The 24074-nt window shown below is 37.3% G+C and overlaps 2 protein-coding genes across 2 annotated transcripts in view; one reads left to right on the forward strand and one right to left on the reverse strand.

Annotated features, from left to right (window-relative positions):
* Window positions 1-417: 417 nt before the first annotated feature.
* Window positions 418-7598, forward strand: taf5l.S (TATA-box binding protein associated factor 5 like S homeolog). The gene is given in 5 exon segments (NM_001096357.1): window positions 418-572; window positions 3230-3374; window positions 3964-4068; window positions 4712-5436; window positions 6730-7598. Coding segments are annotated over 4 exon segments (1767 nt in total). The 5' UTR covers window positions 418-572; window positions 3230-3232; the 3' UTR covers window positions 7525-7598.
* Window positions 7599-11098: 3500 nt separating this feature from the next.
* Window positions 11099-24074, reverse strand: part of capn9.S (calpain 9 S homeolog) — a 47081-nt gene continuing 34105 nt past the window's right edge. Inside the window, exons 14-20 of the mRNA XM_018265272.2 lie at window positions 22513-22570; window positions 19841-19905; window positions 17810-17878; window positions 14523-14601; window positions 13715-13831; window positions 11886-11947; window positions 11099-11423 (exon numbers count right to left, since the gene is read on the reverse strand). Of these exons, the coding sequence (XP_018120761.1) occupies window positions 11397-11423; window positions 11886-11947; window positions 13715-13831; window positions 14523-14601; window positions 17810-17878; window positions 19841-19905; window positions 22513-22570 (477 nt within the window). The 3' untranslated portion in view covers window positions 11099-11396. The remainder of the gene's footprint in view (window positions 11424-11885; window positions 11948-13714; window positions 13832-14522; window positions 14602-17809; window positions 17879-19840; window positions 19906-22512; window positions 22571-24074) is intronic.

The raw sequence follows: 24074 nt of genomic DNA on the forward strand, positions 1-24074 counted from the left end.
CAGTGGCTGTATAGATCATATCTTATCCCCATTGGAAGCAGCAGTCCTGCCCTGCTTTATGGCAACTGAGATTCTACCTATCTTATAGGGGGCTCCCTTTCCTAGCAGATGTATTAGAGCTCACTCAAATAACTGAGACAGGGTTTCTGGCGATTTTAATAGATTGAGCTCTAATACATCTTCTAGGCAAAAGGATCCCGCCCTATTAGCCCCGTCACTTTGATGCAGGGTATTGACGTATGCAAAACATTCTAGTTTGTAGCGCATTAATATGAGGTCACAGCCTCAAAGGCTGCTATTGGTTTAGCGGCCAGCGACCAGGCTAGGGTAGATCGGTATGCGCCAGTGTTTCGCGTTCGGCGGAAGGTTTCAGTCCGCTCTTTAGTAGCACACTGTGGCATGTACCAGCTGTGGAATCCGGCGGGGGGAGCTGCGTTAACCTAACTGCTCATCGGTCTAGATTTCGCTACTTGAACCTTTCCATTCTAACACCCTCTACAGTCGTTTATACATCGCCTGGTCACACCCCAGCCCCTCATTTTGTGTGGGGGATTGGTACCTTGCGATGTGCGGTGAGTTGAGGGACTATTAAATTAGTGATCATTCATATTTCTACTGTGTTTGCTTGTGGCTATTCCACATTAGAGAGTGGTTCGGTGGGTGGGCGTGTAGCAGTTTCCCAGATATTCTCTTTTTCCAAATTGATATATTGAATTGTCTGTTCGTCTAAATGAATGAACGGACAGGTTCCAGCGCTAACAATGGCTAAACATCACTTGTAGAGATTCATGGGTTGCTTAAAGCTAATGCTCATGCAAGTTGCAGGGATAATAGGGAATGGCGTACTTTTTTATAGATCTTTTGCTTAGCCTTAAGGGCCTATCAACCTCTAATGATACCCTATAGTCTCCCATCATTAGGCAACATGATACAGCTGCTGTTAGGGATACTGCTTATGGGAGTGAGGCCTAGCAAGGCAAATGCTTCCTAAATATGTACCTAATTATCAAAAACAGCTATAGCTTTCATAATCTATATGGTGTATAGAGTACACCCTCTTTTAAAAATATAAGGATATTATTAGTTACAGAGGCGTTTGATGACCATTCGGCCGAGTGTTTTTATATACAGGTCATGGAACTCCGAGGATACTTCTAATATCCTCATATTTTCCAACGAGGGGTATTTTATCTATTATAATACACAAGTTTTAGGGAGTCATGTGACAAATATGACATCACTACTCACCGTTTATAACTGATGACATCAGAACTCACGGTTTATAAGGATATAATTTACAAGTGCTTTTATACAGGTCATGGAACTCCGAGGTTACTTCTAATATCTTCATGTTTTCCAATGTGGGGTACTTTATTTATTATAATACATAAGTTTTAGTGAGTCATGTGACAAATAGGACATCACTACTCACTGTTTATAACTGATGACATTACTAGTCCCTGTTTATAAGGATATCATTTACAGGATATTCATTGCTCTTTTGTATTATATAGTGAATAAAGTACCCCTCTTGTAAAATAAAAGGATATTATAAGTTACCGAGGAGTTTCATGACCATATAAAAACAAAAGGCAAAAGGAACTCTAACTTCTAATATCCTCATATTTTGCAACTGGGGGTATTTTATTTATTATAATACACAAATTTCAGTGAGTCGTGTGACAGAAATGACATCAGAACTCACCGTTTATAAGGATATAATTTACAAGATATTCATGGCTTTTGTGTATTATAAAGAAATATTATTATACCCTATTTTGTGATTCTGCATACCCCCCCCTATCCATCAAGGGCGGCAATAACAAACACATTGGTTTTTATATTGATCACAAGAAATTCTTTGTAAAAGGCCTCAAACCTCAGGTAGTACAAAAGCACATGTCCAAAGCATCTCGCCAGAAACTGGCATATTTAAGATATTAAGGCTGAAACTGCATAGCTATCAATTTGGCCCTCTGCAAAAAAAATAAAAAAATAGCTAAACCCTTTATCCAGAAAATTCTGAATTACAGAATCCAAGTTTTTAAAAATGATTTCCATTTTCTCTAATAATAAAACCGTACCTTGTACTTGATCCAAACTAAGATATCATTAAACCAGCCTATTGGGTTTATTTAATGTTTACCTGATTTTCTAGTAGACTTAAGGTATGAAGATCAAAATGATAGAAAATCCATTATCTGGAAAACCCCAGGTCCAGAGCATTCTAGATAAACGGTCCCATACCTGTACCCAGCAACAAGTTAAAGGGGGTGGTTCACCTTTCCGTTAACTTTTAGTATGTTATAGGATGGCCAATTCTAAGCAACTTTTCAAATGGTCATATTTATTTGTTTTTTTAATTCTTTTTCTTCTGATTCTTTCCAGCTTTCAAATGGGAGTCACTTACCCCATCTTAAAACAAATGCTCTGTAAAGCTACAAATGTATTGTTATTGCTACTTTTTCTTACTTGTCTTTCTAATCAGGTCCTCTCCTATTTATAATTCAATCTCCAATTTAAACCAGTACATAGTTTCTAATATAATATGGACCATAGCAACAAGATTGCTGTAATAGCAATCTGGAGAGCTGTTGAATAAAAAGCGAAATAACTGAAACCACAAAAAAAAAAAATTAAAACCAATTGCAAATTGTCTCAGAATATAATTTACATCATACTAAAAGTTAATTATTTAATACAAACTTTATATTCATACCTATGGGAATTTTAAAAGTGTATTTATCAAATAAACTAGTTTTCACCATTTGATAAATACAAATCTAAAAATCCCGTAAGTAATGAATTAAAATGGGGTGAATTTTTCTCTAACATCAGTTTTTGATAAATCTACCCTGAAATATCTTTAATATAAGCTAAAGCTTTTAGGCCAAATAACAACCATGAAACAGTCATTGGTTGATCGCTTCCCATCAGTCTGATGCACAGCCATTTAGACTGAAAGCTCTTCAGTACAACTACAACAGGTTTTACTACCTTTAAGATATCTAAGGGGTTATTTACACACATTGTGCAAAGTACATATGAAATCATCAGCCATTTTTTACACTTTGCAAGTAGTGCAAGTTCTCTGTAGTCGATCATTAAGGGGCACATTCTTCCACCCTTTAGTAACCTTGCACTTGCTCCCCCAGGGGATGTGAATGGTTCCATTCTATTGATAGCTGTCACTATATAAGCTTTAAATGGAGTTGATATTTCACTACAGAACATGAAGCGAGTACGCGCAGAACAGATTCAGTTGGCTGTAACGTGCTACCTCAAGAGGCGTCACTATATAGATATCGAAGGGTCCCTAAAACCAGGATTGAGACTTTGCCAGACAGCCGAGGAGATGGCAGCTAATCTGACAGGTTAGTAACTATTTTTTGGTTTTCCTGTATGTAGCATATTCCACTTTTCATAAATAGTATTGAGTGACATTTTTACCGTTCTCTAGGCACGTTCACTGTAATAGACTGCTTGCCTATAGTTCTCCAGAGCCAATTTAATGTCTCTGTTTTCTCATCAATGTATAGCTTTACATGTTGGCATACGTTATTTTGTAAACAGAACCTTTTTACTACCACACTGTTTGTATTAACATTTTTGGGAGCTTTCCTACATTCCAATGCAAGGTAAACTGAAGTTTCCTCTGGTGATTCCATTTAAGTATCAGTCATTTCAGAGTCCATTTAATGCAAATATGCTAGACTAACTGGCACAACCAAGCGAAAACTGCACCCAAAGAAGCAGACATAACGGTAACGTAATTCACTGGGACAATTGTTATATTGCTGTGTAATGTACACATCTCGGCATCTGGTAATGAACCGGTTATTTTTTTTAACTTGTTTTAAATAATTGTTGGTAGTAACAACTGTGCCACCTTACATCCTTCAGTTTAGAAAATGTTATATATTTTTTTTGTTTTAACAATATTTTTAATTCTCTCTAATCTAGTCCAAGCAGAATCCAGCTGTACAAATGCAATATCTTCAGTTCCCTCCAGTGCCGATGCACATCAGTATGAAGTGCAGTTTGCAAGGCTACGGAATTTTCTTTCAGGTGAGCCAAGCACCATAAGCAATGTGATGGACAAAATTAATACAAATACAGTTTATTTGAGACACAATATGGATTATGTAACATTTACTGGACCTTTGTTTAAAAACAAACTTCTTATTGGTTTCTCTGAGTTACTACTCTTGTGCAAACTAAGTGCCTTTTATTGCATATATTGGGTTATGTCTTGAAAAAAACTTCATTTACAGGAGTGTTTTTTGATAGCACTAACTAGCTGTATAGGTGGAAAAAGACATCATCTGCATGCAAGCATATTCATATATTAAGAACATAGATGTTTTGTGCTCTTCCTTTAAAACAGCAAAGAATGGTTTTATATATTGCATTCTATCCAAGCTACATCCCTGGTCGTGCCAGTCCTACACTCGCTTTCATCTGGTTCATTATGAGTTTTAGTATTTTGGTAGGCAATTCTATAGGAACTAAGAGTTACCTGCAACTTGCTTTTCCAGAGTTAAAATTCCCAAACAGTTGATCTTTTCATTAGAATACTTGGACACTGCTTAACAGAAGCTGAGAATGATTTGAACATTTGCTATTAGTTTATATAGAAGCAGCTCTTTGAGTCCATAGCACTAAAATACTCTATTGAATTTTTTTTTTTTTACTTTCTGCAAACTTGTAGATGCTGATTCCCCTCAAAGCCAAGAGGTTACAACGCTGCTTTATCCTCTGTTTGTATATCTCCATTTGGACATGGTCCAAAACAGCCTGAAAAGCGCAGTGGATAGCTTCTACAGTCGTTTCCATGGTATGTTCTTGCAACATCCAGGTCAGAGGGACATTGTTGAGCAGCTACAAACCACCATGACGATGCAAGATATCCACTCCAACTGCAAACTGAGAGCATTTCTTGATAACAAATATGTGGTTGGCCTTCAAGAGGACAGCTACCACTACCTTTTACGCTTTCTTCAAAGTGATAACAACACTGCTTTGTGTAAGGCGCTCGCTCTTCACATTCAACTAGATGTGAAGCCAGTAAAGCGGACAGAGTATCAGCTGTACAACAGCATGGGGTCATCCTCTCGAGGAGAGAACAACAGCCTTGACCAATCCGATGTGCCCACTCCAATTCTGCAAAATGAGGCAGCTCTAGATCAATTGCAAGACTGCATAAAGAAAGTAAAAGATGGTCCACCATCACTCACAACTATCAGCTTCTACGCATTCTACAACACTGAACAGCTTTTGAATGCAGCTGAAATTTCTCCTGATAGCAGACTGTTAGCTGCTGGATTTGACAACTCCTGTGTGAAATTATGGAGCTTAAAGTCTAAGAAGCTGAAAGCAGAACCTCACAGAGTGGACGTGTCCCGTATACGGCTTGCTTGTGACGTCTTGGAAGAGGTGAGATCTATTTTAAATCCTAAAAGGAGAACTAAAGCTTAAAAAGAATTTACTAGAAATGTAGTATTTTATATTATAAACATACTATTACAGTCCACAGTTTCAGCTACCCTAAAACAGTAATGATCCATGTCTCTTAAGGGGAGTTGTTGTGGAAATGAAAATTGAATGTGACTTTCAGCTAACAGAAATAATATATAAAAATTCTGCACCAGTTTTGAAAAAATAGCACTATCCTCCTCTCTGCAATCTGTCTTTCTACATGCTGTCAGGTTTTGATTGACTTTTGGGGTCAAATCTATGTGTGCTTCCTTTGACTAGACAATGTATTAGAGCTAACTGTTTCGAATAAACTGACCCTGACATAAAGCTGCAAAGACCAATTATTTGCTCTTATTCTTAGTGCAGTAACACATGGTAACCCTATTAATTGTTAGACCATACATCTGTTATTTTGTGTTTGTCTCCGTTTTGTATTGGTGTTGGTCAGTACCAGGTCTGTTTACCCAAAATAAATGTATTTTAGTCCTAAACCAAGGGGGTTATTCACGAAGGTTCCAGAATCCGAATATTAAGAAATACACATAAAAGGGATTGTCTTTCTGTGCAACTAATTTTATGCCTGGGGAGCTGTGATTTGAGAGGAGTATCCCCACAGTTCTTCAATAGTCTTGAGTTAATCTCCAGATGGGAAAATATACTGATGAGCCTCACAAACACATAAAGGCTGACTGAAGGTTCCTAGCAGTTTCATATTTTCCCCATTTATAAGGAATGTTTCCCAGACAGTCAGGTACGTTTTAATGAATTGTTGCATTTATTATAGATAATACCTGTGTTAGTTTGTCATAATGTGTTACACTACTTTAACAGTTCAACACTATTTTCCCTTCTAGATTGAATCATTACTTACGATAGCAGAACTATCAGCGAAAAACTATCAATATTTTGAAAAGAGAATTTTTAGTGTCAGTATCACTTTAAGGATCATATCATTATGTTCTTAGTAGGGATGCACCGAATCCACTATTTTGGATTCGGTCGAACCCCCGAATCCTTCACGAAAGATTCGGACGAATACCGAACTGAATCCTAATTTGCATATGCAAATTAGGGGTGGGAAGGGGAAAACATTTTTTACTTCCTTGTTTTTTTTGACAAAAAGTCACGCGATTTCCCTCCCGTCCCTAATTTGCATATGCGGATTCGGTTTGGCTGGGCAGAAGGATTTGGCATCCCTAGTTCTTATTTAACTTATCATTGAGTCCTATTTTTATTTACCATTCATTGCAGGAGGAAGATGACCAAGCTGGCTCAGAAATGAAGATACTTCGGGGACACAGTGGACCAGTGTACAGAACCTGTTTTCTGTCAGACAGTTCAGGACTTTTATCTTGTTCAGAGGATACATCCATACGATACTGGAATCTTGAAAGCTATACCAATACTGTCTTGTATCAGGGTCATACATACCCAGTTTGGGATTTGGATGTAAGTCCTTGCAGTCTGTTTTTTGCCAGCGCATCTCATGACCGCACTGGTAGACTCTGGTGTTTTGACCGAACATTCCCACTGAGGATATACGCCGGGCACCTGTCTGATGTAGATTGCATAAAGTTCCACCCCAACTCAAATTACCTTGCCACAGGATCCACTGACAAAACTGTGAGACTGTGGAGCACTCAGCAGGGAAATTCTGTAAGGCTTTTCACAGGACATCGTGGGCCAGTTCTCACTCTTGCCTTTTCACCTAATGGGAAGTACCTGGCCTCCGCTGGTGAAGATCAGCGCCTGAGGTTATGGGACTTGGCATCAGGGACACTATATAAGGAGCTCCGAGGACATACAGACAATATTAGCAGTTTAACCTTCAGTCCAGACAGCAACTTGATTGCCTCTGGATCCATGGATAATTCCGTTCGTGTGTGGGATATTCGAAATTCCTACTGTAATACCCCCTCAGATGGCTCTTCTAGTGAGCTGGTTGGTGTTTACACTGGGCAAACAAGCAACATTTTGAGTGTGCAGTTTATGGCATGTAACCTACTAATGGTTACGGGGATTGCCCATGAGAGTCAAGAACATTAGTCTTTGTTTGAGGATGAGAAATTAAAGATGACTTAAGATGTATATTTGCAAGAGGTGAATATATTTTGAAAGCATTTTCTTTGTCGGTCTTTTTTCCAAGTGGGTTTGCGTGAGTGCTGTGGTTGTGCGTGGATGTAAATGTGTTTTCTTTGTAAAGTACAGAACAGTGTCCTCCCACTGCCTACAAATCACACCTATATTGAAAAGACAAGTTCATTAGGAACAGTCATACTACAGTGGCCAGTATAGGGAAGATTGATGTTGTATTAGAGAAGACAAGGGGGAAAAAGGAATCTTTACTGAATGAGCAGATGTGCATCTGTACACACGTATGCATATAGTATGCTAAAGTGGATCACTTCTCACAGTTGGTCTCAGAGTTGGGTAGGAATAGATATTTAATAACCTAGGTCCAGAGTGTGTCTCTCTTTTGAATGGAACTGAGGGACACCGTAAAGACTGGCACCTAAATGGATACACAAAGAGGAGGTTCCCTAGAAGAAATTATATGGGACACAAGGAAGGCCTATGTAAGAGGAGCATATTTTACTATTAAAAGAGGCTAAGTTGGTGTGAGATGGGGACATAATAAAGCAATGAGGCAATTTGTGAGTTGGTTTAGAATCCTTCTCAGATTAGTTATTCGTAATTGGTTAGAGCTGAAACCGCAAAATTCTTCATCTGAATAATACAGGAATGCACAAATCCTTTGATCCTATTAACTGTCTTTGTCCCTCATTATAAGCAAATGGTTAATTTTCTCACAAACCTGAAATCTGAGTTTTCTGTTTGGCAGAACCTCTCTGTCTGTCCACCCCTAAAAGATCAACCTGCTGAAATGATCTTTCTTTTACATTTTTAGTCTTTATTTTACTATAACCCCTCAAACACTTGAAGGGGTGGTTGACCTTTAAGGTAACCTTTATTATGATATAGAATGGTTAATTCTAAGCAACTTTTCAATTGGTTTTCATTATTTTTTATAGTTACATAGTTATTTGCCTTTTTCTTCTGACTCTTTGCAGCTTTCAAATGGGCATCACTGACTCCCTTCTAAAAAAACAAATGCTCTGTAAGGCTACAAATGTATTGTTATTGCTACTTTTTATTACTGATCCTTCTATTCAGGTCTCTCCTATTCATATTCCAGTCTCTTATTCAAATAAATGCATGGTTTCTAGGGTAATTTGGATACTATTTACCAGATTGCTTAAGCTACAAATTGAAGAGCTTCTGAATAAAAAGCTAAATAACTCAAACCTTCATAAAAAATGAAAACTATGTGCAAATTCTCAGAATATCACTCTCTACATCATACTAAAAGTTCTCAACGGTGAACAACCCCTTTAAGTTTTTATTTTTTTTTATTATTGTTTGGTTAGGTAGAGAACCAAATTTGTAATTTGAAAATTGCAGGACCCTCTTCCCAGTGGAAGACTGGCTAAAACATTCAGCCTTCAAACACTAGTTCAGTTCAGCTGGTTTCAGATAGTTCACAAGAAATAGACTTTTTCCAATCATTTTTTATTTGTGACAGTTTTTCTAATATTGAAGTGTAAAGTTACATTTTTCACCTTCTAATGCAGCTCTGGAAGGGTCGGGGTGGCTGACTCTTTAACTGTTCTAAATTGATACATTTCATTGATACGTTTATCTTTAGCCCTGCTGAGCAGAATCCCTGAGTTTTAATAAAGGCAGCTGTTAGAATTTGCTGTGAAACGTAGCAACTAATTGTAGCAACTAAAGACTTTAGACTTTAAACTTAAATATTGTGAAAATTGTAAAACCGTGGCTGGTATTAAAATAAAACCCTACCGCTATCACCGCAAATGGGGATTGGAAGTAATTCAGTGTATCATAATTAGTAGCCAACATATTCTTTAACGGAGTACCGTGAAGGTATATGTTAACATCTCAATTGTCTACATATAATTCAGTTCAGTGTTATAAGTACAGTAGAACACTCATTTGATGCTTTTTAGAGGACCAGAAACAAATGGTGTGATATCTGGGAAAATCTATTATGCAGCATATTTTGGTGGAACCACAAAAGACTGTAAAATGATGGAAAACCTAAAATCAGGGGATGTTAAATTGAGGTTTCCTAGTAACTTATATGCATTATTCTTCAATCAAGAACTTATCTGCCAAAATGAATCAAATTGGTGCCAAAATATTAGAGGTAAATAAGAAATATGACTTTGAACTGATGCGGCAATTGACCATTTCTGATACATAACAAATATATAACTAGAGTATCTCGTTCCACATTGGCTGGGCATGATCTATAAAGGGGTGTCAGGCCTATGCCCTAATTCTGCTGTGGGTATCTCCTTCCACATTTGGGAGTGTCCAGTAATTCAAAGATATTGGTGAGAGTTCCTGAGTTGCGTATAAAAGTGTTTTGGCTCTCCCTAATATATTGTCTCCTAGCCTATGACTTTTGGGTCTTCCTGGAAATAGGAACTAATCGCCAGTTAACTGCAAAGCAAGCCATACTACTACAATCAAAAACTGACAACATCCTCATGATTGAACTTCTAGAAAAGGTACTGATGACTCTCTTCTTAAACAGCAACTTGCTTGTGGTTGTCCTGCTAAATTTGTGGAGGTCTAAAACAAGGTTAAAGGATAAGTAAACCTTTAATATAAGTGAATGTAAAATTTATGTCCGTGCTATTCTAAGCATTTGCAATTTACATTAATTTCTTTTCAGTGATCCACTGAATCCAGGATTCCGCCTTTTTCAGCAGGATTCGTCTGAATCCTTCTGACCAGGCAAACTGAATCCTAATTTGCATATGCAAATTTGGGGAGGGAAATCGAGTGACTTTTTGTCACAAAACAAGGAAGTAAAAAATGGTTTCCCCTTCCCACCCCTAATTTGCATATGCAAATTAGGATTCGGTTCAGTATTCGGCCAAATCTTTTGCGATGGATTCAGGGGTTTGGCGGGTAGAATTCCGGGTGCGGGTATAGATGCGATTTTTACTTCTTTTTTTCTGATCACACCTATTTCCGATGATGTCACTTCAAGTTCACATTGACAGTACTTCCTGTTTTACTCCTTTTTTACGAGCATGCCTACTTCCGATGACGCCACTTCCGGTTTACAATGACAGCACTTAGCTGGTTGTGGGTATGGGTCGGGTACGGGTTCCTAAAAATGGAGGACCGAAGTAGTTGAAGTTGTTGGGAGAATGAAAGAGGGCTGCTCTGATGATCTTCTGGTTAGGAAAAATATTAGAAACCTAATAATTTTTCTCATCTTTCCTTCCGTTTTGTCTTTTCTTTCTATACAGTGTTTTCTGCCTTTTGGGTTTTTTTTCTTGCTTTGTTAAAATAAAATACTAAGAAATTGACTGATTTAATAAATCAGAGAGGGCCCTGGTGAGTGTGACTGGCTAATTGCTGCATACACAGGCTACTAGCTTTTACATATTGTATGATCAATAAGTTCTTCCAAATGTATTACCTTTGGTTAAATGTGTAACCCCAGCAACAATCTAATCCCAGTGGCTATCTGCAAATGAAGATTGATACCATATTAATAAATGTACAATTATACAAATCATTGAAAGTTACCTGTATACAATTTATTATAAAAATTTTCACCAAGAGTGTTGGACAGGTAAAATCCAGATGCCATGCAAAGAAGTAAAAAAAAAAAGGCAGATTGGGGCCCGTATATATCTCATAAAGACCTCCAGTGCTTCTATCTACTAGGAAATTTTTGAAGATACTTTAAATGTAGTGCCTCTTTAAACAAAGCTGCTTTCATTAATAAACAATTAAAACTAAACACTAAAGGACTAACAGAGATACAGATATATATGGTTAGTATCCATGATTTTGCTTGATGGATGGCTTCTTTAAATATTCATTGTCAGGGCAATAAACTGTAACAGAAAAGAAAAATTCAAATAAAAGCATTTTATAACATCAAGCCTGAGTAAGCAGAGACTTATTTACAGAATGTCACAGTGGAATAAGATGATTTACTAGTAAAGGCGTCACCTCCTGGAGTATTGTTAGGCTGTGTGCTAGACTGAATGATGGACATAGTACAATTCATATATTCGTGTGAAATGGGGGATCTATCAAAAACCCTAAATTTATTCTGATTTGCGCACAACTGTAGGTTTATATTGCACTTGAGATTTGGATATAAATTTATAAAATATGATGACTTTATCATCCTTTTAATCTTTTTCAACAGGAAAAAAGTTAATTTGCTACAATAAATGTATTATATGGGTAGGTAAAGCTATGCTATACAAGTATTGATTCTAGGACATTCTATGCAGCAAAAGGATTAGATGCATCACACAGTCATATTTATTATTATTATATAGTATTACCTCAGTTTGGTTTAATTGGATTGCTTGTGTTGTATTGCTTTGGTTTAACTGCTTAAAGACCCCTAGAGAACGAGAGATTAGAACAATGTTAAGACATCACAATAATGTTTCACTATTTATCTCTCTTAGCAAATTAGCAGATTTATTAAGGTTCGAATGGAAAATTCAAATAAGAATTAAAAAAAATGTCTTTTGGTCAAAACCACCAACTTGCATTTGAATTAAAATGTGAGATTTGTTACCCCTCAACCCTGGAAACAGTTCTAATATGAATATTCACCACCTAAAATCTGCCGAGTTCATGTGTCACTGGCAGAGTGACTTTGAATGTTAAGACGTTTGAGTTTTTCTTAAAATTGAATTGAGTACATTCAAATTTATAAGAATAAAAAAACTTCGAAATTCGACCTTTCATAAATCTGCCCCTAAGAGTATTAAAGGGGTGGTTCACTTTTAGTTTGTGGTGGAATGGGTAATTCTAAGCAACTTTTCAATTGGTCTTCATTTTTTCTTTATTATAGTTTTTGAATTATTTGCCTTTTTCTTCTGACTCTTTCCAGCTTTTAAATGGGGGTCACTGACCCCATATAAAAACAAATGCCCTGTAAGGTAACAATTATATTATTATTGCTACATTTTATTACTCTTCTTTTTATTCAGGCCCTCTCCTATTCAGATTCCAGTCTCTCATTCAAATCAGTATATTGATGTTATGGCAATTTGGACCCTAGCAAGCAGATTGATAAAACAGCAAACTGGAGAACTGCTCAATAAGAAGCTAAATAACATAAAAATCACAAATAATAAGAAATGGAAGCAAATTTCAAATTGTCTCAGAATATCACTCGCCACATCATACTAAAAGTGAATTTAAAGGTGAACAACCCCTTTAATGTGTGATATGTGTCGCTGGGATAACCCTTTTTAAAGAATAAGTAGAACTAAAAAATATGTATGTGTAACACTTCTCAGGGTGCTTTTGTGTACAGTCATAGAGATTTACCTTCAGAAGGAAAACAGAGAAGTGTTCTGATGTTGCTCTGGTCAGAAAGGAAAGGACATCTGCAATGTCAATCTCTTTCCTAAGCAGGGCGACATCCGAACACTTCTGTGTCTTCCTTCTGAATGTATATCTCTGACTGTCAATTACATGAACTGACCAGGTGGCACTTTTGGTACAAAATTCATTAAATCAGCAGTTAATAATGGAAAATGTTAATGTAAATTGTAAAAAGACTCACAAAAAAAGTTTTTTTTAACTCTAATAAATTCGAATGTACTCACAACTCGAATGGGAGGTTATTTTTGAAAAAAACTGAAACGTCTAATAGTCGATCTAATACAAACCACTCCAAAAAATAAACTTGAATGTCAGGAAGGCAATTATCATTTTTAAACGGCTGAACGGACCTCTGCCATTGACTTGTACATGAACTTGGCAGGTTTTAGGTATTCACATTAGAACTGTTTCCATGGTCAAGGTGTGATAAATCTCACAATCTAATTCAAATTTGAGTTAGTGATTTAAAATTCTAACTTGTGAGTCTTAACCAAAAAAAAATGTAATTTGAATTTACCATTCGGAACCTTAATAAATCTGCCCCTCAGTATCAAGATACAGGAAACTTGATCATTTCTGTGCAACCATGAAGCATGCCTCTCAATTCATTGCTAATCAGGCATGCAGGCTGAAGAGCTTTCGACCTATGGGGGAAGTGTCTAACACAAAGAGACAGGATCAGCCTAATATGTTTTACTAAGCATACTAAAAGGATTGTGTACTGGTGGCAATTCTTGCTAAAAAGGGGGAGAAAATGATCCATGCTTACTGCAAGAGTTCTCCAGGCGAATCAAACAGTTAAGGAAGTCATCAAATTCTATTTGGAAGCGATCATCTGCATATCTCAGGACAATCAGTTGCAACACAATATTATTGAGATGGAAACCTTAAAAAGAAGGGTACAAGAACAATGGTTTGATTTTCATCAAAACCTATTCTTAAAACATATTTTTCCTGTCTCCAAACAGCATTAGCCCGATCAATCTATTGGCAAATACTTAGTAACATTGTAGTAAAAGTGAAAAGCTGAAAAGAAAAATTTGGCTTCCATTTTTCTCCATGTTATCTGCAGTTGTCTTGGTCATATAGAGGTGAGCTGTGAGGTTCTGCTGACTAGTTTAGCATCTTTTCTAAAAAACTAAGAAGTCCTGAGGGATGCGCATCCTTCCAGCTGTAGGTACTGTAGAATTAGGTGACCATTCAATCTGTTGAAAACGTCAATCCTACAACATTACTGCAGCTTGCTGTCCATGTTATTACATTGCTATCCATAGAGTTCACATACAAAATACTTTATTGATAGATCAAAGACAATATGATTTATTTTAACTTTTATATCCTTCTCTCCCATCAAAACTTTAAAGAGCAGCCGGATTATTAATAAGACTAAAAAAGTAGAAATAATCATTGTAATAAAAAATAATTGACTTAACAGTACTGACTGGTAAAGGAACTTTGACCAGATGTTTATATTATTTGTAGTATATATTTATACTGCTATCCCTAGAAAATATTTGAAGAAATTATTGATTAGATGTTTTCATTTAACTGAAGTTAATAGAAAGCTAATTTTATACCTGCAGATTTCAACGCCAATCGGAGTTCATATGAAGACATAGTGCCTGACCTGTCTATGTCGTACTGCATGAAGATCCCCTGAAGCAAAATATTCATAATTAATACAATATTAAATGGTTGCATATAATTTGAATGGCATATATGTGTTATTCGTCTTCAAGTCATTGCAGGCTATGAGGACACAAAATATATATTTAATATAATATAGCTATAATATAAATATATAATATAAATGTAAAATCTTGACCCACACACATACACAAAGCTTTTTGCATGGTCGTGCTTTCAGAAAGAGCTAGCACAGGATGGAATTGCTTTCAGACAAACTTTTGTTAGTCCTACTCAATGTAACTGAAGGAGTCACAGTGGGAATTTTTTCTGTAGCGTGATGTTCTTATATCTGCCAGGGAGTTAGTATCTTGTATTAGCGAGCTGTTAATGTCGGACTGGGACACCAGGGGCCACCCAAAAACCTTTGAACAGGGGCCTACCAATTAATCTTAGACCAGGGGCCCACTCTTAATACTATTTTTCTTCCTATCCTCACTCAACTTCTATTCTTCTACATCTCTTTTCTTTACATACTATACTCTATTTTTCCAACTATTTAGCCTCTTTGTACTCATAAAAATAGGTAATGGCCATGACTAGGCTAAATGTTTAGAAGCATGAGGGCCCACTGATACCTGGGCCCACCGGGACTTTTCCTGGTATCCCGGTGGGCCAGTCTGACACTGGGAGCGGTTATCTGGTTACCTTCCCACTGTTCTGTTTTGGGGGGGTGGGTTATGGCACTCCAACATGCAGTGCAGCAGTAAAGAGTGACTGAATTTTATTAGAGCACAAGTCGCATGATATGGGACAATATGTCTAGCTCCATGTCAGATTTGAAAATGAAATATAAAAAAATCTGTTTGCTCTTTCGAAAAACAGATTTTGGTGCAGAATTCTGCTGGAGCAGCACTATTAACTGAATCATTATGAATAGAGCATAGCAAAGGAGAGAAGTAGAGGGAGAGCGAAAGAGAGGAGGGTGACATAAAGGAGGAGAGAGCTGCAAACATGGGCCAGGACCCTTTAAACAGGTACCTGCCCAGTGCCCCCTATCATTGCGCCTTAGACAGGTGTCTCTTCTGTCTGCCCCTAGTTTGACCCTGAAGGCTGCTGCTACAAACACTACAATAACTTCTTTAGTTTTGGTTTTAAACCACACGTGTTGTCTGATGTTTGCACTGCAGCACTGGTGCATGACTTTACACAATATTATTCAGATGACAGCATGCCTGTAAGTAAAGTTGTGTACCTTTGGCAAAAATGTTTTTGCTTTACTGTTTGAAAATGTATTTTGCACTTTTACTGCTTGATAGAGAAATCTGTTTCTGGGAATCTTATGTTAGAGATTCTATACTTTGATTATCAGAGACACTGTCCCACAGGAGACAGTGAGATCAAGTTCTCTTTACTTAAAATGCTCTTTAAGGGTAATGGCACATAGGGTGATTTTGGGTGCAGACAAAAAAACTAGTTGTTTTCAGATATTTCACCAGAAATAAAGACTTTTTCCAATTAATTTTTATTTTCTATTTGTGACCATTTTTCTAATATTCAAGTGTAATGTGTTATTGTCACCTTTTAAAGCAGCTTGGGGGGGGGCACATTTAGTTGTTACATTTCTTATCTTTGCCCCTGCTGAGCAGAATCCCTGAATTTCATTACAGGCAGCTGTTAAAATTGATACAATAGTTGCTAATACTCCATAGATGCTGCTGAGAAATGTATCAACTAAATGTTGTTGTTTAGGGGTAAAAGGGGTTGTTCACCTTCCAAACACTTTTTTCAATTCAGTTGTTTTTAGATTGTTTCCCAGAAATAAATACTTTTTTCAATTACTTTCCATTATTTATTTTTTACCGTTTTTCCAAAATCTAAGATTAAAGTCGAATGTTCCTGTCTCTGGTGTTTCAGTCTGTCAGCTCAGAAATTCAGGTGCAGACTCTGAACTTTTACAATTTTGCAACATTTAGTTGATACATTTCTCACCAGCATCTCTGGAGTATTAGCAACTATTGTATCAATTCTAAAAGCTGCCTGTAATGAAACCCAGAGAGTCTGCTCAGCAGGGACAAAGATAAGAAATGTATCAACTAAATGTATCCATTTAGAACAGTTTACAGGGTCAGCGACCCACCCTCCCAGAGCTGCTTCAGAAGGTCAAAAAAGACACTTGATATTCAATATTAGAAAAACGGTCACACATAGAAAATAGAAGGTTATCGGAAAAAGTCATTATTTCTGGTGATCTATCTGAAAACAACTAGTTGTTTGAAGGTGAACCACCCCTTTAAGAGATCTATGCAGATTACTTCTGAAATAAGATTTACATTTTATAGCACTATCAACAGAATTATGATCGCTATCCCTCAACCTATGGGGAAGATGATCTGTTTACACACACATACAGAAATTGTGCAATGCGTCCTTGCACCGTTACACAATATATCAATATTTTAGAAAGCACATAAAACGCTGATATAAAACATTGGCGTCAAATAGCTGCTGAAGTCCTGTACAAGTAAATGGGATCCATCCTTAGCAAATCTTTAAATATTTATCTAACTCGAGTTTCGAGTTTTGTCATATTTTTGTAAGCATTGTAAACTCACTAAATAAGCAGAGTAAACTGCAAAATTCAAGGTATTCATATTCTTATTTATAGTATTTTTTTCATGATTTTATTCATATGCAATTTTTATGTTTGGATTCTTTAATAAATAAAGCAACATTCGTGCTTTTTGAAATTTATGGTAGAAAAAACCTCTACAAATTACGCAAATTTTAATTTTGATAAATACGGCCCTAAGTGTAGGTATATTATTTCTCTCTCGTCATAGATTCAGTGTAATTGAAATTGTATATAAACAGTCAAAAATGTATTTTCACTAATAATTATTCAACCATGCATAATTTTTTACCTGCAGAGAACCATAAATATGTCTCTCATAATATTTTAGTCATACTTATATTGAAAACAGTAGAACTCCCATTTTACATTTTTCAAAGGACCAGAATAAAATCATGTAAAATCAGGGAAAATGTAAAATCAAGGAAATGTATTATGCATAATATATAGGTGGGGCCACAAAAAAACAATGTAAATTGTAGGAAAACTTCAGGAGATGTAAGATTGAGGTTTAAATATATATATATATATATATATATATATATATATATATATGTGTTTATATGTATATGCATAATGAGAAGTTATTTTTATTTCTTTACTTACAATCCAGGTCTTTAGTTTGTCCCAAAAGATCTTGAATTCATCAAAACCAAGTTTTCCATTGCCACTAGTCTGTTTGCTTAGGTTAAGGTTGATACACATCTCTTTCCTCTACTCATTGCTTTATTTTCAAATAAACGTGCACAACCACCAATTTCTTGTAAGTCATGCATATAAAACATTTGTGTGCACTGTATGTGCAGAGAGGATAACGGGTTGAAACCAAAGCTGAACTATGTGTGTACATATTTCCTTCACTCCACAATTTATATGTACTGGTATGCAGTATCAAAAGCACACACACACACTGCATAGGAGGAACATTTGGGAATGTGTGACCCAATATTATTTTGCAGTATTGTATTGTGTATGCAGTGTCTACTTTGAGACCAATTTAGCAACTGCCAAAAATACAAAGCATGATGAATCAGGGTAGCATAAGTATGTTTCTAGTTCTCTTTGTACACAATACTTTGTCTCTATGTTCTTCAGGCCCCAGAATTATGGTGCAAGCTCTACATGGCAGAAACTTACTGCGGTTATTAATGAAAAGGCCACAAAAGACAGTAGAGAGAATCTGCACAAAAGCCTAACATTGCAAGTTGAAAAACAGCTCTGTTTTGGGTCATGGAGTAGTGATGTGCGGGTGAACCCGGAGCCTATGGGTCAGGTGGGTTCAGATTGACTTCCGCCGTGGGCCAATGAGGGCAACCTTCTAGTGCCCCACTTCTGTCCAGATAAACGCCTTTTTATATACTTGCATCAGTGTGCCCTGCCCCCTTTGGTGACGTCACAGCAGGGCCTTTTAGAAGTTCCTGCTTATTGTTAATTTTAAGTTAAAGTAGAAGGAAAGTCGTTTCACACTTGGGGGTACCAAATGTTAGGCACCCACAAGTGAATGTATTTATTTATCTGAAACCCTGGGCCAGCGAGCACCATGGAGCGATCCTCTTCCTGCTTCTTTCTTCAAATTTACCAGGGCAGACACATGCACAGTATAATGAAATAGTTGACTATTTAAAGTTCGGCTTTTCATGCGCAGCCGGGAGAAGAAAGAAGAAGCGGGAGAGGATTGCTCTGTGATGCTCACTGGAATAACCCCAGGCCATTAGGATAGGAGCACCGGCCTGGGGTTTCAAGTAAGTAAATACATTCACTTGGGGGTGCCCAACATTTGGCACCCCCAAGTGTGAAACGACTTTCCTTCTGCTTTAATTGGCACTTTGCGCAGATTGGCAGTTTAGAACTTGGCAGTGAGTATTTCAACTGAACACCTGTCATTTAAAGGATAACAATGAATGTAAAAATGCCATGTTTTATATATTGAACTTATTGCACCAGCCTCAAGTTTGAGCTTCTCAGTAGCAGCAATGATCCAGGACGTCAAACTTGCCACTGGGGGTCACCATCTTCTAAAGTGTCTCCGACACTCACATGCTCAGTAAGCTCTGAACAGCTGTTGAGAAGCTAAGCTTAGTGGTTGTCACAAATTATCAAGCAGGAAATGAGGTTGGTCTGTAATATAAATTGATGCTACAAGGCTGATTTTTACACTCTGATGCTAGTTGCACTAGATTATGTGCTGCCATGTAGTAATTATATTTTGGGTCTGCCCCTAAGCTCAGTAACTGGGAAGATGGGGAGCAACTGGGAAATCTTTGGAGGCACAGATCTTTACTGCTAAAAGGCTGTGGCTGCTTTGGGCTAGTACAGAACCCCAAAACACAATGTACAACATTTGCACCCTACCCTTTAGTTAAGCTTTTGTTTTGGGTGTCTGGATACTGAGGCTGAAAATATTCTGTACGTGGTTCTGAATGACTCTGCCAATCCTGTATATCTGCAGTACAAGATGTACAGTAGATTCGATTTTAAGTTGTCTAATCTCATTAAATTACATTTATTTCAGTTTTAGGTTTGCAACATGTAAATCAATATTGTTACAAATAATTTAAATAACATTGTAATAGGAACAATTACCTGAAGTAGTACTAGTAACAATAACATTTTTAAAATCATTTTTTAAAAGGATACATCCATTAGAGAAATGATGTTGTTACATGACAGAAGGCTAATTTCCTTGAATTTAATATTTTTTGCTGAAGAAAAATGGAAATAAAATGCAATCAGTTTATTCCTGCTAACTGCATTCTTAAAACGATTCCTAACTTGTTAGATATCTGGTCAGTTACTAAGAACAATTTTCTGTGATTAAAATAAGAGTCCCTCATTTCAGTTCTAGCCACACAAGTGACAAGTGTAAACAATATAAGGCTGATAGTCAGAGCAATGCAGCGTGCAAACACAGACAGACTGAGGATAGCACAGACAGACAGTGGGCACTAAACAGGTCAAACCTCTCTCTGACTGGTCAGCTCCCCACAATCTAATGGGAGTTACCTGCTTTTTGAGCCATCCTTCTAAACTCCAGATATTAAAAGTGCTTCTTCCATTTTCACAATTCTTTGTGTTCCCTTAAGATGTGTGCATGTGCAGTGGTGCAGAATGTGCATGCGTAGAGTGCATTTTGTGACAAATGTGTATTTGCACAGAGACACCAGTGAAAAAATGATGCACAATGATGTGGGAAGCTGAGGCCACATGGAAAACTTCTGCTCTCTATGCCTATGCTGTTTACAACCCAGATTATCTGGTTATTTCTGGCAGATGTAAATTTCTAAGTCTAAGAGGCCTATTTACTAATTTAATGAACAATAATATTAAAGTGCAAAAAAAAAAAAACCCTTACTGAGCTTGTTTTCATAAATGCTAGCTCATTTAAGAAAAAAAGTCACCAGCAAGCATCACACTGCTCCATTCATTTTAATGAGGCTAAAAACTACAATGCTTAAATGCTACAATGCGGAAAAGAAATGGGGAAGAATAAATAACGTTTTTAGAGACTATTCCCATTGACTTCTGTTGTACCTCGCCAGCTTTTACTAGCCAAGCTTTAATTGACAAAATTTTTCCGTCGTTATCTTTAATTAAAACATGACTATTCATGGTTTCAAGAAATACTGCATGTTTTTTAGCTGCATTTTTCTCGAATCATGGGGAAAAAATGGTAACTTGATAAATCAATAGGTAAACAAGAGCATTAGCTCCCGACTTACTGTTTACATTGTTCAGATTCTTCTGAGGCACTAACCCTGTCAGTCCAATATAATTTACAGCATCCCTGGAATTTCCTGCTTATCTGTCATTAATCTATACCAGTTAAACGGTCCCATATTAAAGGAGGAATAAACCTCCCCAATTTAAAACCCCTCAACTGCCCTCGATCTGCCCCCTTTACTTCTCCTGGAGCCTGCAGGTGCATGTACTGTTGGAGCTAGTCAGGAATCCATTTCAACTGTGCATATTCCTACAGGCTTTGTGTTGGTGAACAGATCCAAAGAGTATATGAATGTACAGAAGATAGCCCAGAGGTACTCTGCTGCGCTGCTTTGCTTTTTGAGCTCAGGATTCCATATCGGAGTGCTGATATAGGCAATACACTATGTGGGGAGGGAGAGGTAAAGGGTGAAGATCGAGGGTAGTTGAGGGGGGCTGTTGTACATTGGGAAGTTTAGTTCTCCTTTAACTCTGTTCTAACTTTTATTAATGCCCTACTTCTCAAGGCACCTTGTATCACAATTTTTCTTTTTGAAGAAACAGAATATAAAATCCACATAGGTTCTCATTCCTAAGAATTTAAAAGGGATTTGCTCCAGAAAGGGGGAGCCCACCCAGAGAAGGGTCTACCACTGCACAACCGATAAGCCACAAGTAAAAAATACTGTGAAAACCCCTTTGAGTGGAGTAAAATCTGAGCAGAAAATGACAATAAAAATTAAAATTGCCTTTTGTGTTATGGTTTGACATTGGAGGTTGTCGGTCAATGTTTCCTCTAATTCCTTCTCGGCTATGTGCGCAAAAAATTCTTTGTAAACTTAAAGGATTTAAACATGTGTGTGCATTTTTAAAAACTGTGTGCTCAGGCCAGAATAAATGCAAAATTTCGAGTTCTCTCATAACATTCTTTGTGCTCACGCACGTGAGCGCACAGCTTATAGAGGGAACATTGATGTCAGTGTGCTAGTCATGACCAGACAGAAGGGGCGTCTCTAGTGTCAGTGTCACCAGGCTTACCACTAAATAAGTAACATTTTTGGAATAATAATGTAAGTTAAAAGCAAAAGATGATAATAAAGGGACTAATGTTCTTTAGTCTTCTATCTTATGTTGCCATTGATTCAATAGGAAGCGTCTGTCTGGATAACTTAGGATAGGTTTAGTAAACCTGCACACATTCAGGAGAGAATTTTTGGGATGAATATAATGGAGGTAATTTACTAAGTGCAGTGCACAGTGCAAAGTGCAAAAAACGCAATGTGCTTATTTGCCCACTGCCTGCATTTGAATTAATTTTTGCCATCTCTGCTTCAAAATGGAGTGCCCTCTACCCTTGTACATGTTTATAATGCATGCATGTATATGTTGCAGCACAGTACAATAAATGGGTGTATACATTAAACATACAGGTTACATACTAAAATAAAAACAATAACAGATACATAAGATAAATGACCCCTAACGCATGTACAGGGCTGCGGAATATGTTGGTTAGGTTTATGTTTAAAACTTTTATACATATAACAGATTAGGCTTTTGCACAATGACTGAAATGAAACCCCCAGTCACATGAAAAATGTTCCACTTACTCCTCCGAAGAACAGAATTCAGAACATATTGCAATTCCTCAGCTGAGACCTCCAAGTCCTACAAGTAAATCAGGCAGATTATTAGAATATAAACCATTGTGATGTAGACCTGATATTTGTTTAAGTGATATAGGGTTCTCGTAATAATTTTGAACCAGAAATTGCAGCACTTTATCATAAATGGGTGTATACAGTAAACATACAGATTTATATACAAAAACAACCAATAACCAATACAAAGTTACAACTGATAAAATAGGTAAAGAGAACCCTGCCCAAACAACATTGAATCCAATGTTTTCACATGTCCATTAAGTGCCGAAGAACGTAGAATCTACGTTCTGTGGAAAAATCACTTGAAATGCCACAGAACGTAGATTCTGCAGCATTAAAGGGTTTGGGAATGGAGGAGCGTCTTTTAAAGCTGCTTGCTCCATTCCTTCTTGTTCCCCAGCCCCTAGGCAACAAGACTAGGTGGGGAACAAGTGGCCCCTGAGATACGATCACCTAGGGACCCCAAAGGCAGCAGCAGACACATGCAATGGACGTGTTCTGCTCGGGGCGAGATTTACGTAGTAGGCACCCTTAGGCCCACTGCCCTTCGTCGCCCCTGTCCCCTCCACTTTATTCGTGCAAATACTTCAGCGCATCCCCAGTGTTTTTGAACCAATGTGGGTGTGGTTGGGCAGTATGTCGCCCCCATAAAATCCTGCCGCCCTAGGCCTGAGCCTAGGTGGCCTTTCCACAAATCCGGCCTGGTTCTACTGCTGCCTGCACTTTCTGGCTGCGTAGCTCCGCTAACCTACCGGATCCAACGATCAAGATGGTGCCTTCTCTTCCTCCAGCCCTGATGGACGATCTGGACCCTGCCAACCCCAGGTTAGTGCTCCCCCCTCCACACAAACAGAAACACACACAAACACACACTTATTTTAGCAATATACACTTACATTCACACTTACACACTTACACACACACACTCATACAGGGGGGGTCACATACATTCACAGCACTCACACATGCTTGCACATGTACACAACACGCAATTTGCTAATTGAACACACACACATACACTTTTTTTATCGCATCGACTGTTTTTTTGCCTAAAAGAAAAATCTGTTTTATTGCCATTGCGAATAGCGTATTCGCTAATTGCACTGCTCAATACCTTTTGTATGTTATTTTTAGAAAGCTCAGTTTCTCCCGAAAAAAAATGTATAGTTTTCCTAGGTAAACTATAGGTTTCCCATCAGTAAATTCCCCCTAAAGTGAGAGAGCACAAAACGTTTAAAAAACGGCTGGCTTTTCGCGTAACCAAAATGTGAAATTCTGCTGGCACTTAAAGGGTTAGCTAGCTACACCTAGTAAAGGAGGCCTCGCCATTGTTTTAAAATGTCTAAATACTTTTTAACTAAGATTTAAGTACACGTATCCCTGTCTGTATCCTGATATATTGATTAGCTTATAAGTAGAATGGCAAAAGAGACTGCCTCGTGACTTCCTGGTTATGGGTATGGTATGGAGAAGGGTATAAAACCTGCGTGTATAAAAGCTAGACAGCA

This window comes from Xenopus laevis, chromosome 5S, assembly GCF_017654675.1.
Source record: "Xenopus laevis strain J_2021 chromosome 5S, Xenopus_laevis_v10.1, whole genome shotgun sequence".
NCBI lineage: Eukaryota > Metazoa > Chordata > Amphibia > Anura > Pipidae > Xenopus > Xenopus laevis.